A 16,984-nucleotide genomic window follows, 5' to 3' on the forward strand; every position below is an offset into this window, starting at 1 on the left:
CTTCGTCAATGTGTTTAGTCACATTTTCGAAGAACTCCACCAGGCTAGTAAGGCACGATCTGCCTTTGACAAACCAATGCTGAGTGTTCTTGAGCATACTAAACCTCTCTCAATGCTCATAAATCTTGTCCCTCAGGATCTTCTCCATCAGCTTACCAACCACTGAGGTTAGACTCACCGGTCGGTAATTTCCTGGGCTATCCCTATTCCCCTTCTTGAAAATAGGAACCACATCCGCAATCCTCCGGCACCTCTCCCGTCTCCATCGACGACGCAAAGATCATTGCCAGAGGCTCTGCAATCTCTTCCCTCGCCTCCCACAGTAACCTGAATACAAAAGTAGGGAGGTTATGCTTCAGTTGTACAGACCACTATTGAGACCACATTTGGATAACTAACTATGTACAGTATTGGTCACCTTATTTAAGGAAATATATAAATGTGTTGGAAGCAGTTCAGAGAAGGTTTAACAGACTAATACCTGGGAATGGGTGGGTTGTCTTGTGAGAAAAGGTTGGGTGGGCTTGGCTTGTATCTATTAAAGTTCAGAAGTATAAGAGATGAATTGATTGAAACATGAGATCCTGAGGGGTCTTTACAGGGTGAGTGTGGAGAGGATATTTCCTCTTCGGGGAGAATGTAAAACTAGGGATCCCTGTTTTAAAAATAAGGGATCGCTCATTTAAAATGGATGTGAGGCAACATTTTTTCAGAGGGTCATGAGTCACTAGAACTCTCTTCCTGAAAAGGCGTGGAAGGAGAGTCTTTAAATATTTTTAAGGCAGAGCTTGATTGATTATTGGTGAGGCAGATTTGAGGTTATCAGATCAGCCATGATCTTATTAAATAGCCCAAGGGGCTGAATGACCTACTCCTACACCTTATTCATATATGTTTGTATCACCCTGTCTACCTAACATTAGTAGAGTTTCTAATTGCTGTTTAAAATGCCACACCAATCATATTGTACAAAAATGAGAATTCTGAGAGATAATGTATGGCATGAATGTCCCCTTTGAGCAATGAAACTAAAACAGGTAGGTTATAACTTTATTTAAACACCTACATTTCATTGCCATTGAGTGCACACTAAAATAATTGAATCCTTTTTTTAAAAAAAAGTTCCTCTTTGCCAGATGCAGTTAACTGTTGCAGCCCACCTACTTGCACCTTCTGGTCAGGTTCCTGTTCCTCTTTTTGTTTTACTTTACAATCCCAAAAACTCCTGACTTGTTTAAATCCCAGACCAACTCTATGCATGTCTTTGTTTTTTCTACCACCTCGCAGCCTCTAAAGCCCATGAACAGTGAATACTACAGGAGAGCTATGTATATTCAAAGAATGTTCCAGGATCAGAGCGTGTAATATAGTTTCTGAATCATCTTTCTGAAAGTAAAATTCCTAATCACCCTGTGGTGAAAATAATGTTTGACTTTCCTTTGCAGGAGGTTTGAAATGGATCGTGACCCACTGGCAGCTCGATACTGTGCAGAGTGTAACAAGAGGCACCCTGTGGAGGATGGCGATTTCTGGGCAGAATCAAGCATGCTGGGATTGAAAATCACTTACTTCGCCATGATGGATGGCAAAGTCTATGATATCACTGGTAAGGAGACTGGAAATTTGAAGCCATCTTCATTAAAGACAATTAAAGCAATTAAAGACAAAACCGGAAGATTTTAGTGAGACTTGTGTATGATATAAGTTTGGAAATAATTTGCTCTAAAGTTAGCAGTTGTGATTGCTGCAGCAGAATAGCATTGTGTTCTAGCCTGTTCCCATTCCCATGTGTAAATCTGTTTAATTTAGCTTAATTGTTGAGTGCTCAATGTATAAGATAGATTTCTATTTTCTTGGGATTTAGCAACAACAAAAAAATCAATACTACAAACTTCTCTCGACTGAGGATGGGGAGAACTTTACGGCAACTGTTTATAACTGATCCTTGCATTTAGGACAATTCATCAACTTGTCTCATTGTTCAATTTCAACAAAAAGTACCACCGCATTTTGCTTTCCTGTTATTTGCTTCACCTTTTGATTCAGATCCATTCAGATGGAACCAATACTTAACTAATGTAAACCAGGGACAATAACTTTCAGGAAAAATGTAAACCAGTACTGGTCTGTGGGATTCTTCTAAAATCTCCCTGGAATGCCATTCTGGAATATACAAATAAAATTGTATTCCAGAATGTTTCAAGCTGATTTGATTTATTATTGTCACATGTATTAGTATCCAGTGGAAAGTATTGTTTCTTGCGCGCTATACAGACAAAGCATACCGTTCATAGAGAAGGAAAGGAGAGATTGCAGAATGTAGTGTTACAGTCGCAGCTAAGGCCATAGAATCATAGAACCCTACAGTGCAGAAAGAGGCCATTTGGCCCATCGAGTCTGCGCTGACCGTAATCCCACCCAGGCCCTACCCCCATATCCCTACATATTTTACCCGCTAATCCCTCTAACCTACGCATCTCAGGACACTAAGGGGCAATTTTTTAGCATGGCCAATCAACCTAACCCGCACATCTTTGGACTGTGGGAGGAAACCGGAGCACCCGGAGGAAACCCACGCAGACACGAGGAGAATGTGCAAACTCCACACTGACAGTGACCCAAGCCGGGAATCGAACCCAGGTCCCTGGAGCTGTGAAGCAGCAGCGCTAACCACTGTGCTACCGTGCTGCCCATAGGGTGTAGAGAAAGATCAACTTAGTGCAAGGTAGGTCCGTAACTATTCCTGAAATACTTTAAAAGCCTGTCTGCAACAATGGAAATAATCTTGAAAGGACAAACAAATGAGAAACCAGGTCTGAAAATCTTAAGGATGAAAAGCCTTTCAAATCATCACTTTTTGGAGGGATTGGAGAGGTGCATAGTGATGGAGTGCTGATTTCTCAGTTGGTTCTGGGCCACTCAATGTGAAATGGTGACTTGGTGTTTTTCTATATGGAGGGAGAGACCGTCAGTAGAACAGGAGTTGCACAGGAAACCATTCCGCCATTCAATTAGATCATGGCTGCAATCAATCTCCGTTTTGCCCTTTCTAGTTGGTTGTTGGGGGAGCTGATTGGTGAAAACTGCAGAGTGGGACCCATGCCCACCTTGAATATACTAAATGGAGACCCAAGAGCAATTATACAAGTTATCTGTTGTATTTGTTTGTTCTAGCCTCTGACGGATTGTGTGATCTATTGGGAGAGCTTAAGTCATGCAGAATCTCAGGAATTCAGTAACTCCATATTTACTTTCTCTTTTTTCAGAATGGGCTGGTTGTCAGCGGGTTGGAATATCTCCTGATATACATCATGTTCCTTACCATATATCCTTTGCTACACGAACCTCTGGAAACAGTGGTCGACATAGGTAAGTAAAAGTAGGGCTGTTCACTATTTATTAATCTTGCAATTGTTTTCTCCTCCCTGTATTTCCTTTGGCATTTTAAGGTAAATTTTAGTGTAGTGATCCAAGTGCAGATTCACAGAAAATGTTGGATAAACGCAGCAGGTCTGGCAGCATCAGTGGAGAGAGAAACAGAGTTAGTGTTTTGGGTTGTGAAGAAGAGCCACTTGGACTTGAAGCATTAATTCTGTTTCTCTCTCCACAGATGTTGAGTTTACCAGCATTTTCTGTTGTTTCCGATTTCCAGCACCCGCAGTATTTTGCTTTGATATTATGGCAGGTTCACAGCTATACACAGCAGATAGGAGTCTCTGGATGAAATCACATACCTGTGTACCTTTTTTAGCAGGAATTTCCAGTTGGCCTAATGTAAATTGCAATAACTAAATGGAGGTGAGGAGAGTAAAATCTAGCTGAATAGTTAGCCTGGTGGAGATTTTCAATGAACTTACAAGCCTGCCAAGTCAGCTTGTGCATCAATACTGTGTTGAGGTTATAAGAATCATAAAATGGCTTCCTTCTGTGGTGTAACCATTCAGCATCCGATGCCTTTTGGATAGCCACACACTCAGGCTGTGCATTCCAGATTCTAACCACTTGTAGCATAAAAATATTTTTTCTCATGTCAACTTTGGTTATTTTGCCACTTACCTTAAATCGGTTTCCTGTGGTTCTGGATCTTTTCAATGGGAACAGTTTGTCCCTATCTACACCTCCAGTGGCGCAGTATTGTCACTGGACTAGTTAGTAATCCAGGGACCTAGGGTAATGCTCTGAGGACCCAGGTTCGAATTCCACCATGGCAGGTAGTGAAATTTGAATTCAATAACAAACAAATCTGGAATTAAAAGTCCGTGACCATGAAACCATTGTCTGTTGTTGCGAAAACCCATCTGATTCACTAATGTCCTTTGGGGAAGGAAATCTGCTGTCCTTACCCGGTCTGGCCTACATATGACTCCAGAGCTACAGCAATGTGGTTGACTCAACTGCCCACGGGCAACTAGGAATGGGCAATAAATGCTGGCCAGCCAACGACGCCCATGTCCCATGAAACATATATTTAAAAAATCTTCTGTTAGCCTACTCTCTAAGGAGAATAGCCCCAGTTTCTAAGAAGTAGTCCCTCATCCTTGAAACCATCCTTGTTGGTAGAAAAGTAGAGGTTACAAGCTAGAAGTGGCACCTACGATGGTGTAGTGGTTGAGTTACTGGGACTATTAATTCAAAGTCCAAATCCCATTTTAACAGTCTGAGAATTTGAACTCTCTTTTAAAGTCTAGAAACAAAGAACCTGGCATTAGTAAAAGTGACTGTGCAACGCTCTAATTGTCCTAAAAACCTAACTAGTTTCACAGAAATATAGAAACATAGAAGATAGGAGGAGGCCATTTAGCCCTTCGAGGCTGCTCCGCCATTCATTGCGATCATGGCTGATCGTCCAACTCAATAGCCCAATCCTGCTTTCTCCCCATAACCTTTGATCCCGTTCGCCCCAAGTGCTATATCCAGCTGCCTCTTGAATACATTCAATGTTTTGGCGTCAACTACTTCCTTTGGTAATAAATTCCACAAGCTCACCACTCTCTTTAGGTGAAGAAATATCTTCTCACTTCATTAATGTTCTTTAAGGAAGAAAGCCTGCAATCTTACCTAGTCTGTCCTGTATGTGATCCTCGACCCATACCCACATGGTTAATTCCCTTCTGCAGTGGCCTAGCAACCCACACATTTTGTATCAAATCAAAGGCTGTCGCCTTCTTGGGACAACTAAAGATGTGCCTTGCTGGTGTCTATGTCTCGAGAATGAATAATTTTTGAATAAGCTCCCTGGGTGGGTTCTAATATGTACAAAAATGTGCATATAAACACTCTGCTTTCTGCAGAATGTTACAAAGAAGGAGTTCAGTGTATATACAAATATTTGAGTAATTTTTCAGTTGAGGTATTCTTAGAACAGTCCAAAGCAAATTGCTTTTCCCCGGGAACTATTTTTTTCTTCCATTGAGTTATGAGAGTTAGTTTCTTCAAGAAGAATACACATTCTTTCCTGCTGGAATTACCTTAGAGACTTGGTTCATTTTCTATTGAGGATGCACCCTAGAGTATAAAGTGGTCCGATGATTTCAATATGGAATTGGGTCATGTAGCAACAAAGTTATCTTGTCTGGGTAATATCCCATACAGTTTAATATTTCTGCTCATTTTATCCTATTTTCTCTCTGCTCTTGAAGGCACCGATCTGGCTTAGACATAATTCCATGTGTACCCTCACCCCTCAGTATGTATTGTCCAACTACTTGATCACAAGTGCATTAGAGTCCTGATAATGTTCACGTGGGCACTTGCTGGCAGGCTTCATTGGAATATGATCAGGATTGAATGTTATCTTTACATTCAATATACATTCTCTTAGCCCAGGGGAGCTAAGGCTGAATTCCTGGCCTTTTTTGAGATCTGCTAACTTGGCACAGACTACAGATCAAAGCTGGAATCTTCCTGGGTTTATGGCTCACTGGCGGCACGGTAGCACAGTGGTTAGCACTGCTGCTTCACAGCTCCAGGGACCTGGGTTCGATTCCCGGCTTGGGTCACTGTCTGGAGTTTGCACATACTCCCCGTGTCTGCGTGGGTTTCCTCCGGGTGCTCCGGTTTCCTTCCACAGTCCAAAGATGTGCGGGTTAGGTTGATTGGCCATGCTAAATTGCCCCTTAGTGTCCTGAGATGCGTGGGTTAGCGGGTAAATATGTAGGGATATTGGGGTAGGGCCGGGGTGGAATTGTGGTTGGTGCAGACTCGATGGGCCCAATGGCCTCTTTCTGCACTGTAGGGTTTCTATGATGGTCTGCAGTTACTTCCTGAACCATCTGGGGGAGGTTGTTATATCAAGTTTGAATAGTGCCAGCATCATAGAACAAAGAAAAGTACACCACAGGAACAGGCCCTCCAAGCCCTTCTGCCCTTACTCGGTCCGTATCCCTCTATTCCCTCCCTCTTCATGTAGCCATCCAGATGCCTCTTAAATGTTGCTAATGTGCCTGTTTCCACCGCTGCCTCTAGCAGCGTGTTCCAGGCACCCACCACTCTCTGCGTGGAAAAACTTCCCCCGCACATGTCCCTTAAACTTTCCTCCTCTCACCTTGAACCTGTGCCCTCTTATTACTGAAACTTCCACCCTTGGAAAAAGCCTCTGACTATCCACCCTGTCTATGCCCCTCATAATATTGTAGGCCTCTGTCAAGCCTCCCTTCAGCCTCCAAGTTTCCAATGAAAACAATCCTAGTTTTATTCAACCTCTCCTCATAGCCAACATCCTCGAGACTAGGCAACATCCTGGTGAACCTTCATTGCACTCTCTCCAAAGCTTCCACATCCTTCTGGTAGTGTGGTGACCAGAACTGCACACAATACTCTAAATGCGGCCTAATCAGGGTTTTATATAGCTGCAACGTGATTTCCCAATTCTTGTACTCGGTGCCCCGGCCAATGAAGGCAGGCATGCCATATACCTTCTTAATCACCTTGGCCACCTGTGTTGCCACTTTTAGGGGATTGTGGACCTGCATGCCCAGATCCCTCTGCATGTTAATGTTCCTAAGGATTCTGCCATTTATAGTATAATTCACACCTAAATTTGATCCTCCAAAATGCATCACCTCGCATTTGTCCAGATTGAACTCCATCTGCCATTTCTGTGCCCAAGTCTCCAATCTATCTATGTCCTGTTGTATCCTCTGACAATCCTCGGCACTATCAGCAACTCCGCCAATCTTCATGTCATCTGCAAACTTACTAATCAGACCACCCACATTTTCCTCCAGATCATTTATATATACTAAAAACAACCAAGGTCCCAACACTGATCCCTGCAGAACACCACTAGCTACAGATTTCCATTCTGAAAAACACCCTTCCACCGCTACTCTGTCTTCTATGGCCAAGTCAGTTCTGTGTCCATCTAGCCAACCCATCCCAAATCCCATGTGATTTTAGTTTTTGTACCAGTCTGCCACGTAGGACCTTGTCAAACAGCTTATTAAAGTCCGTATAAACTACATCCACAGCCCTTCCCTCAGCAATTATCTTTGTCATCTCTTCAAAAAAAAAACTCAATCAAGTTGGGGTGAAACATGATCTTCCCCATACGGAAACATGCTACCTGTCACTAACTAGTCCATTTTCTTCCAAATGTGCATATATCCTGTCCCTCAGCATCTTCTCCAAAAGCTCTCCCACCACAGATGTCAGACTCACTGGCCTATAATTTCCTGGATTATCTCTGCTTCCTTTCTTAAGGGAACAACATTGGCTCTTCTCTAGCCCTCTGGAACTTTGCCTGTGGCCAAAAAGGAATGTGAAGATATCTGTTAAGGCCCCAGCTATTTTTTCCCTTGTCTCCTGCAGTAACCTGGGATGGACCCCATCTGGCCCTGGGGACTTGTCTACCTTCATGAAATTTAGGATACCCAACACTTCCTCCTTAGATATATTGACATTCTCTAGAGCATTCACATACACCTATCCCTGACCTCAACATCCGTCATGTCCTTCTCCTTGGTGAATACTGACCCAAAGTACTCATTAAGGATCTCGCCCACTTCCTGTGGCTCCACGCATAACTTCCCTTCATTGTCCTTGAGTAGGCCGACTCTTTCTCTTGCTACCCTCTTGCTCCTAATATATGCATAAAAAGCCTTGGGATTCTTTTTGACCCTGTTTACTAAAGAGATTTCATGGCCCTTTTTAGCCCTCATAATTCCACATTTAAGTTCCTTCCCACTTTCTCTTGCCTTTATAGGACGGGGCATAGAGTATAAGAGTTGGGGTCTGATGTTGCAGATGTATAGAACGTTGGTTCGGCCGCATTTGGAATACTGCGTCCAGTTCTGGTCGCCACACTACCAGAAGGACGTGGAGGCTTTGGAGAGAGTACAGAGGAGGTTTACCAGGATGTTGCCTGGTATGGAGGGGCTTGGTTATGAGGAGAGATTGGGGAAACTGGGGTTGTTCTCCTTGGAAAGACGGAGGATGAGGGGGAGACTTAATAGAGGTGTATAAAATTATGAAAGGCATAGATAGGGTGAACGGTGGGAAGCTTTTCCCCGGGTCGGTGGTGACGTTCACGAGGGGTCATAGGTTCAAGGTGAAGGGGGGGAGGTTTAACACAGATATCAGAAGGACATATTTCACACAGAGGGTCGTGGGGGCCTGGAATGTGTTGCCGGGCAAGGTGGTGGAGGCGGACACACTGGGAACGTTTAAGACTTATCTAGACAGCCATATGAACGGAGTGGGAATGGAGGGATACAAAAGAGTGGTCTAGTCTGGACCAGGGAGCGGCGCGGGCTAATTGTTCCTTGTTTCTCGTTTCAAGGCTTCATTCTATGATCATCTTGCTGGTGCCAGTACAGAGCGAGACTGCGGATAGTTGGGAACCTGTCTCGGGGGCAGGGAATTCATATGGTGTTCGTGGAAGTGGAAATGACTAGGGTTGGGAAGCATTTTCCGATCAGGGCCATTGTGATGATCTGGACTCGTTTCGATCGCCTCAGGGGGTCGGAGAGGAATTTCCCAGATTTTTTTTCCCCATATTGGCCCTGGGGTTTTTCACTCTGGGTTTTCGCCTCTCCCTGGAGATCACATGGTCTGGAATGGGGGGGTGGGGGTGAGTTAATAGGTTGTAATGAACAAAGCATCGTAGCTGTGAGGGACAGCTCGGTGGATAGGATATTGAACATAGAACATAGACATAGAACAGTACAGCACAGAACAGGCCCTTCGGCCCACGATGTTGTGCCGAGCTTTATCTGAAACCAAGATCAAGCTATCCCACTCCCTATCATCCTGGTGTGCTCCATGTGCCTATCCAATAACCGCTTAAATGTTTCTAAAGTGTCTGACTCCACTATCACTGCAGGCAGTCCATTCCACACCCCAACCACTCTCTGCGTAAAGAACCTACCTCTGATATCCGTCCTGTATCTCCCACCACGAACCCTATAGTTATGCCCCCTTGTAATAGCTCCATCCACCCGAGGAAATAGTCTTTGAACGTTCACTCTATCTATCCCCTTCATCATTTTATACACCTCTATTAAGTCTCCCCTCAGCCTCCTCCGCTCCAGAGAGAACAGCCCTAGCTCCCTCAACCTTTCCTCATATGACCTACCCTCCAAACCAGGCAGCATCCTGGTAAAATTGGTATGTAGATAGGCTGGAAAAAATTGGTATGTAGATAGGCTGGAAAATTGGGCGGGGATCCTGGATTCAGGATTCAATCCTGGACCGGGGAGCGGCGCGGGCTTGGAGGGCCGAAGGGCCTGTTCCTGTGCTGTATTGTTCTTTGTTCTTGTTCTTTGTACTCCTTAAGGGCTTCGTCGGTTTTTAGTTGCCTAGACCTATTGTTTGCTTCATTTTTCCTTTTGATTAAGCTTATAATTTCCCTTCTCATCCATGGTTCCCGAATCCTGCTCTTTCTATCCTTCATTTTTGTGGGGGCATGTATGTCCTGCACTTCAATCAGCTGGCCTTTAAAAGCCTCCCACGTGCCAGATGTGGATTTGCCATCACCCAGTTAAGCACACTCACCCGAGGGCCACTCTTGTCCTTATCCATGGCTACCCGAAATCTTATAGAATTATGGTCTCTAAGCCCAAAATGCTCCCTCACTGAAACATTGATCCCCTGGCCCAGCTCATTCTCCAATACCAAGTCTAGTACGGCCCCCTCCCCAGTTGGATTGTCAACATACTGTACCAAAAAGCCCTCCTGGACACATCTAACAAATTGCTCTCCATCCAAACCACTGGCTGTAAGGGAGTCCCAGTCAATATGAGGGAAGTTAAAGTTGCCCACCAGAACTACCCTGCTTTTTTCGCACCTTTCCAGTATCTGACTACACGATTGCTCCTCTGTCTCCTGTGGGCTGTTGGGGGGTCTATAGTAAACTCCCAACATTGTGATTTCACCCTTCCGATTCCTGAGCTCCACCCATAATGCCTCGCTGCAAGATCCCTCCAATGGCTCCTCCTGTGCTGTGCTCCCTAATCAGCGATACCACTCCGCCACCCCTTTCATTTCCCCTTCTGTCCCGTCTAAAACGACGATATTCTGGAATGTTAAGCTGCCAGTCCTGTCCCCCCCTCGAACCATGTCTCTGTAACTGCAATTACATCATCATTCCATTCAGTAATGCAGGCTCTCAATTTCATCTGTCTTGCCTGTTCTACTACTAGCATTGAAGCAAATGCACTCCAGACCTCCCGAGCCCAGTGACTTCCCTCTGCCTGCTCTTACTCTGCACTGTTTATCTCAGTCTCACTTTCTTCCCCACACTTACTGCCCTGCTGTTCCGGTTCTCGCCACACTAGTTTAAACCCTCTTAACAGCACTAGCAAACCTACCCAGGATATTCGTGCCCCTCCAGTTCCGGTGCAACCCGTCCTTCTTGTACAGGTCCCACCTTCCCTAGAAGACGTCCCAGTGATCCCTCCCTCCTACACCAGTTCTTTAGCCACATGTACTATCTCTCTGTTCCAAGCCTCACTAGCACTGGGAGTAATCCTGAGATTACTACCCTAGAGGTCCTGCTTTTTAGCACCTGACCTAACTCCCTGAATTATCTTTGCAGGACCTCTTCCCACCTATGTCATTCGTACCAATGTGGTACATCTGTCTGTTTACCCTCATGTATCAGGATGCCCTGTATCTGGTCGCAGGCATCCAGCACCCTGGCACCAGGGAGGCAACACACCATCCTAGAGTCTTGTTTGCGGCCACAGAAACGCCTTACCGTGCCCCTGACTATTGAGTCTCCTACTACTATCACTCGCTTGAACTCGCATGGACTTGGCCCGACCCTGCTCTACAGCAGAACCAATTGTGGTGCCATAGGCCTGGCTGCTGCTGGTATTTTCTCCTGAGAGGCTATCTCCTCCTACCCCCGCCCCCCCCTCCCAAACAGTATACAACTTGACACAATAGCCATGTTTTGAATGGTTCAGTGGGGTATGTCACATTGGTTGATTTAATTGTATACCTTACAGCTGTAAATTTGCATTTCTAATATTTTTAAACTAACTTGCAGCATGGAGATGTAAATGGTGTAGGGTTTATTCTAATAATAGTTGAGACTTGTGTGAACGTCTATGGTCTGCAAAATAGTTCTATAGCAGTCTCCAGAGGTGGTGTTTACAACTCGATAACAATGGAGTATATTTCCCTTAATGTTGATAAAAGGCCATGTTGACTTTTTCACTAAACATGAATGAGGGAAATGTACCCCAATCTGGGCACTGTCTCCTCTTGACTTTTTTAAAATTCATTCGTGGGACATGGGGCGTCGCTGGCTGGGCCAGCAATTATTGCCCATCCCTAGTTGCCCGAGGGCAGTTAAGAGTCAACCACATTGCTGTGGCTTTGGAGTCACATGTCGGCCAGACCAGGTAAGGACGGCAGATTTACTTCCCTAAAGGACATTAGTGAACCAGATGGGTTTTTCCAACAATGGTTTCACGGTCATCGGTAGATTCTTAATTCCAGATATTTTTTATTGAATTCAAATTCTGCCACGTGCTGCGGGCGGGATTCGAACCCGGGTCCCCAGAACATTAGTTGAGTTTCTGGATTAATCGTCTAGCGATAATAGCAGTAGGCCATCGCCTTCCCATATTTTGTAAAGGTTGGTGAAAGGCCAAATGCTCCCAATGCGAAGGACATAAAAATCAAACTCAAGCTCCCCTCGTTTAACCTTTAATAGTCAGCTCAAAAGCAGCATTGGCAGAAGTTGTTTGTCTGATCGGGACAGAGAATGGTGTATGACATAGCTGGCCTCCACATGACAATCTCTCAAAGTGAATCTAAAAATCTAGTTGAACCTGAATTGTAATGTTTCTTTCCCTCGTATTTAGAGCTAGCTCCGAGAACAGCCCAAATCCTCCCACTGACCTCCAGGACTTCTTCAGTAAGATTTTCCAGGGTGCTGTGCCTCAAACGGCAAATGGGAGCTTCTTTGCCCCTCCGCAGTCAGGACCCAGCAGTCAGCCCAAAGCAGAGGCTGCACCAAGAACCGAAACGAAACAAAAACGGAGGAAGAAGGTGCGACGAACATTCCCGCGCTGAGCCTTAAAGTGCAAAAACAAACCTCAGCGATCACCTCAGTTAGCTTGATGGCAAGCTGACTGAGAAGGACAACCATGATTCTAGAGTAGAACAAAGACAAATAAGAGTCCTCTTTTATTGAATTGTATGAAAGATTTGGACTGTATCTTGTTTTTAATGTTTTAATTTGAATGTAAAATAGCAACTAAGATGATCTTAAGAGGACTTTACTTAAGTTGAGTTAAACAGAGACAAATTAATTTCTGGTTTCAGCAGGTAGAATGGAACAGCAGGTGGCTTTTTTCCAAAAGCTTTATTATTCTTCTCAAATGTTTTTTTTTAACTATACCTTTCCCTGAGGTCACAAGTCCTCCTAATCATTTTTAATGGGGGAAAAAATGCATTGCAAAAATAGTGTGTCTGGTGACCTAATTCATGATGTGGAGATGCCAGCGTTGGACTGGGGTATGCACAGTGAGAAGTCTCACAACACCAGGTTAAAGTCCAACAGGTTTATTTGGTAGCACAAGCCACAAGCTTTCGGAGCGCTGCTCCTTCATCAGGTGAGTGGGAGTTCTGTTCACAAACAGGGCATATAAAGACACACTCAATTTACAAAGTAATGGTTGGAATGCGAGTCTTTACAGGTAATCAAGTCTTAAAGGTACAGACAATGTGAGTGGAGAGAGCGTTAAGCACAGGTTAAAGAGATGTCTATTGTCTCCAGCCAGGACAGTTAGAGAGATTTTGCAAGCCCAGGCAAGTTTTGGAGGTTACAGATAGTGTGACGTGAACCCAAGATCCCGGTTGAGGCCGTTCTCATGTGTGCGGAACTTGGCTATCAGTTTCTGCTCAGCGATTCTGCGCTGTCGTGTGGCGTGAAGGCCATCTTGGAGAACACTTGCCCGAAGATCAGAGGCTGAATGCCCATGACTGCTGAAGTGTTCTCCAACAGGAAGAGAACACTCCTGCCTGGTGATTGTCGAGCGGTGTTCATTCATCCGTTGTCGTAGCGTCTGCATGGTCTCCCCAATGTACCATGCCTCGGGACACCCTTTCCTGCAGTGTATCAGGTAAACACAGTAAGAAGTTTAACAACACCAGGTTAAAGTCCAACAGGTTTATTTGGTAGCAAAAGCCACACAAGCTTTCGGAGCTCCAAGCCCCTTGAAGGGGCTTGGAGCTCCGAAAGCTTGTGTGGCTTTTGCTACCAAATAAACCTGTTGGACTTTAACCTGGTGTTGTTAAACTTCTTACTGTGTTTACCCCAGTCCAACGCCGGCATCTCCACATGTGTATCAGGTAGACAACGTTGGCCGAGTTGCAAGAGCATGTACTGTGTACCTGGTGGATGGTGTTCTCACATGAGATGATGGCATCCGTGTTGATGATCCGGCACGTCTTGCAGAGGTTGCTGTGGCAGGGTTGTGGTGTCATGGTCACTGTTCTCCTGAAGGCTGGGTAGTTTGCTGCGGGCAATGGTCTGTTTGAGGTTGTGCGGTTGTTTGAAGGCAAGAAGTGGGGGTGTGGGGATGGCCTTGGCGAGATGTATGTCGTCTTCAATGACATGTTGAAGGCTCTGAAGAAGATGTCGTAGCTTCTCTGCTCCGGGGAAGTACTGGACGACAAAGGGTACTTTGTCCGCTGTGTCCCATGTCTGTCTTCTGAAGAGATTGGTGCGGTTTTTCGCTGTGGCGTGTCGGAACTGTCGATCGATGAGTCGAGCGCCATATCCTGTTATGACAACGCAGAGTCGCTGAGCAGAAACTGATAGCCAAGTTCCGCACACGTGAGGATGGCCTCAACCGGGATCTTGGGTTCATGTCACACTATCTGTAACCCCCACAACTTGCCTGGGCTTGCAAAATCTCTCTAACTGTCCTGGCTGGAGACAATACACATCTCTTTTTAACCTGTGCTTAACCCTCTCTCCGCTCACATTACCTGTACCTTTAAGATTTGATTACCTGTAAAGACTTGCATTCCAACCATTATTTTGTAAATTGAGTTGGTGTCTTTATATGACCTGTTTGTGAACAGAACTCCCACTCACCTGATGACAGTAGGTCTCCTCGTGTCTGCGTGGGTTTCCTCCGGGTGCTCCGGTTTCCTCCCGTCCAAAGATGTGCGGGTTCGGTTGATTGGCCAGGTTAAAAAAAAAATTGCCCCATAGAATCCTAAGATGCGTAGGTTAGAGGGATTAGTGGGTAAATATGTCGGGGTAGGGCCTGGGTGGGATTGTGGTCGGTGCAGACTCGATGGGCCGAATGGCCTCCTTCTGCACTATAGGGTTTCTATGATTCTTTCTATGATTCTAACCTGATGAAGGAGCAGCGCTCTGAAAGCTTGTGGCTTGTGCTACCAAATAAACCTGTTGGACTTTAACCTGGTGTTGTGGGACCTAATTTACACCATAAGACAGGTATTTGATTTTTTAAAATAAAGCACTTTTTTTACAACAAAGGAAGAAACCAGAAAATAATTTGAGTTAACTGTGTAAAATTGAGCACATGTTGTGGTTTGGGAGATCGGATACAATTTCTTTTTGTAAGATTAAAAAAATTTAAAAATTTACTGGAAAATTGACTGTGCTGCAGAAATCATACACAATCTAAACAGACGATAGGAACCTTTTGATCAATAATTTTACCGGTAAAAAGAAAAAAAAGTTACTTTTTAGTCCTCTACTTTCTCTGTCGGCTATCTGAATGTCTGGTATGTCCTCCTCTTCCCCCCCCCCCCTCTCCCTCCCACTCTTTCTCTCTACCCCAATTGGCTTTAACATAACTCTTCTATGAAGATGATATTGTGTTGCACGATAATAGAACACCACAGTTATCAGTAACAAGAATAGTATGCTATATGGCTATCTGCAGAGATCTTAATATGATTGAACACCGTGAGTATGAAGTGCCTTGCAATCCAAACGAGGTACTCAAGGTTAACACTGGATTTAATTCAGTCCAGGAATATAAAATAATTTTTGCACCATCTATGTTCATAGCTCCATGGGGTGGGAATAGAAAGATATTTATTGATATAAATTTGATTCAGCACTATACCTTTTTTCAATACTTGAAGATTTAACCACCTTTCTCTGGTAATCGAGCCAGAAATTGTCCAATTAATGGTAAAAATAAAGGTTTATTGGTGTCAACCTATATTGTTATTCCCTACAGTTTAGCCAAAAAATATCTATGACTCACATAAAAGATGGCCCATCAGTTCCAGACAAGGAATTTGATTAAGATGCATGTTTACTGTACTTTGCCCTCCTAACTCTATGCACAGAAAGGGACAGGAAGGGATGTAGCAAAAGAGCACTGGACAATCCAAGATAGAGCAGGTGTGTGTTCCACACACTGAGCTACAGCCCTGTTTTCCACAATAACTTGCATATGAGATGTCCTAACACTTAACAGTGATCTAAATATCCTAGTTCTGTACAGTATGCCTGAGATACTGGATTACCTTGTAATTATTGAACAATCTGGAGAACTAGGACATCTGCATTGTAGTCAGTTGATTGTATATCGGAACATCTTGGGTTTCAAAAGATGGTCTCAAATCAGTGTTTCAACCATTCTGTTCAACCTGCTGGAAACCCAGTTAACACGTGTTAAATTTGGGCAGTTGTGCTTGTAGGTGATGCAAGTTATAACTTTGACCAGTGCAGTCTATACTGTGAGCAAAGCAGAATCCAGGTTGGGGAAAGTAGAATAAGGAGGTGGGAGAGTGGTTGCAAAACAGCAATTTGAGGACTTTGGAGAGACTAGGTTTGAGAGGGTGCTTCTTGGAGGGGTTTAGGCCGTTATTGAATGGGAGAGATGTGATTATGCTGGTAAGCATGGGATGGAGACGTGGAGTGGTTGGTAAGGAGCTAGGGTGAAAGGACATTGAGAGATCAGAACAATAGATTTTGTAGCCAAGGTGAGTAAACTGGCTGGGTGAGGGGTGGAATACAAAAAAAACAGGTGGTGATTTGGTGCAGTGGAGGTTGGTGGGGGTTGAGTTTGGGAAATGTGCATTGACAAAATAATTAAACTCTAGTATCAGATATTTGCATGGTGCTGTGATTCTGAATTAAAGTCACAACTAAAAAATTAATGCAATAATCCATTCAATCAGGAATAGCCTTACAATTGTAATATTGACACTATGCTTTAATTTAAATTGAATCGTTTTTCTATGTTTTTTTTTAAACCTGCCCAATCGTTACATTTTTACACTTGAAATCTTTTGCTCTTTCCTTTTACCCCCTCAGCCCATTTTGGAGGTGAAAGCAACCTTTTGGCTATAAACTGGTTACAAAGATGTCTTAAAAGCCCAGACTGTGCAAGTTGAAGTCACACTGTGAAAATTGCGCACGCAGCTTGTGCTTCATGATGAGTGAAGTCAGCAGAACCACCCCCCCCCCCCCCCCCCCAAAACACCTTTTTGGTGTCTACAAATAAACCCACCCATCACATTCCAATAATTA

The 16,984-nt window shown here is 44.3% G+C and overlaps 1 protein-coding gene across 1 annotated transcript in view; it reads left to right on the forward strand.

Annotated features, from left to right (window-relative positions):
* Nucleotides 1-12,671, forward strand: part of dnajc14 (DnaJ (Hsp40) homolog, subfamily C, member 14) — a 34,866-nt gene extending 22,195 nt beyond the window's left edge. The window contains exons 5-7 of the mRNA XM_078201236.1: nt 1,446-1,606; nt 3,267-3,369; nt 12,315-12,671. Coding sequence (XP_078057362.1) covers nt 1,446-1,606; nt 3,267-3,369; nt 12,315-12,525 — 475 coding nt within the window. The 3' untranslated portion in view covers nt 12,526-12,671. The remainder of the gene's footprint in view (nt 1-1,445; nt 1,607-3,266; nt 3,370-12,314) is intronic.
* The last annotated feature ends 4,313 nt before the right edge of the window (nt 12,672-16,984 follow it).

This window comes from Mustelus asterias, chromosome X (genome assembly GCF_964213995.1).
Source record: "Mustelus asterias chromosome X, sMusAst1.hap1.1, whole genome shotgun sequence".
Taxonomy (NCBI): Eukaryota; Metazoa; Chordata; class Chondrichthyes; order Carcharhiniformes; family Triakidae; genus Mustelus; species Mustelus asterias.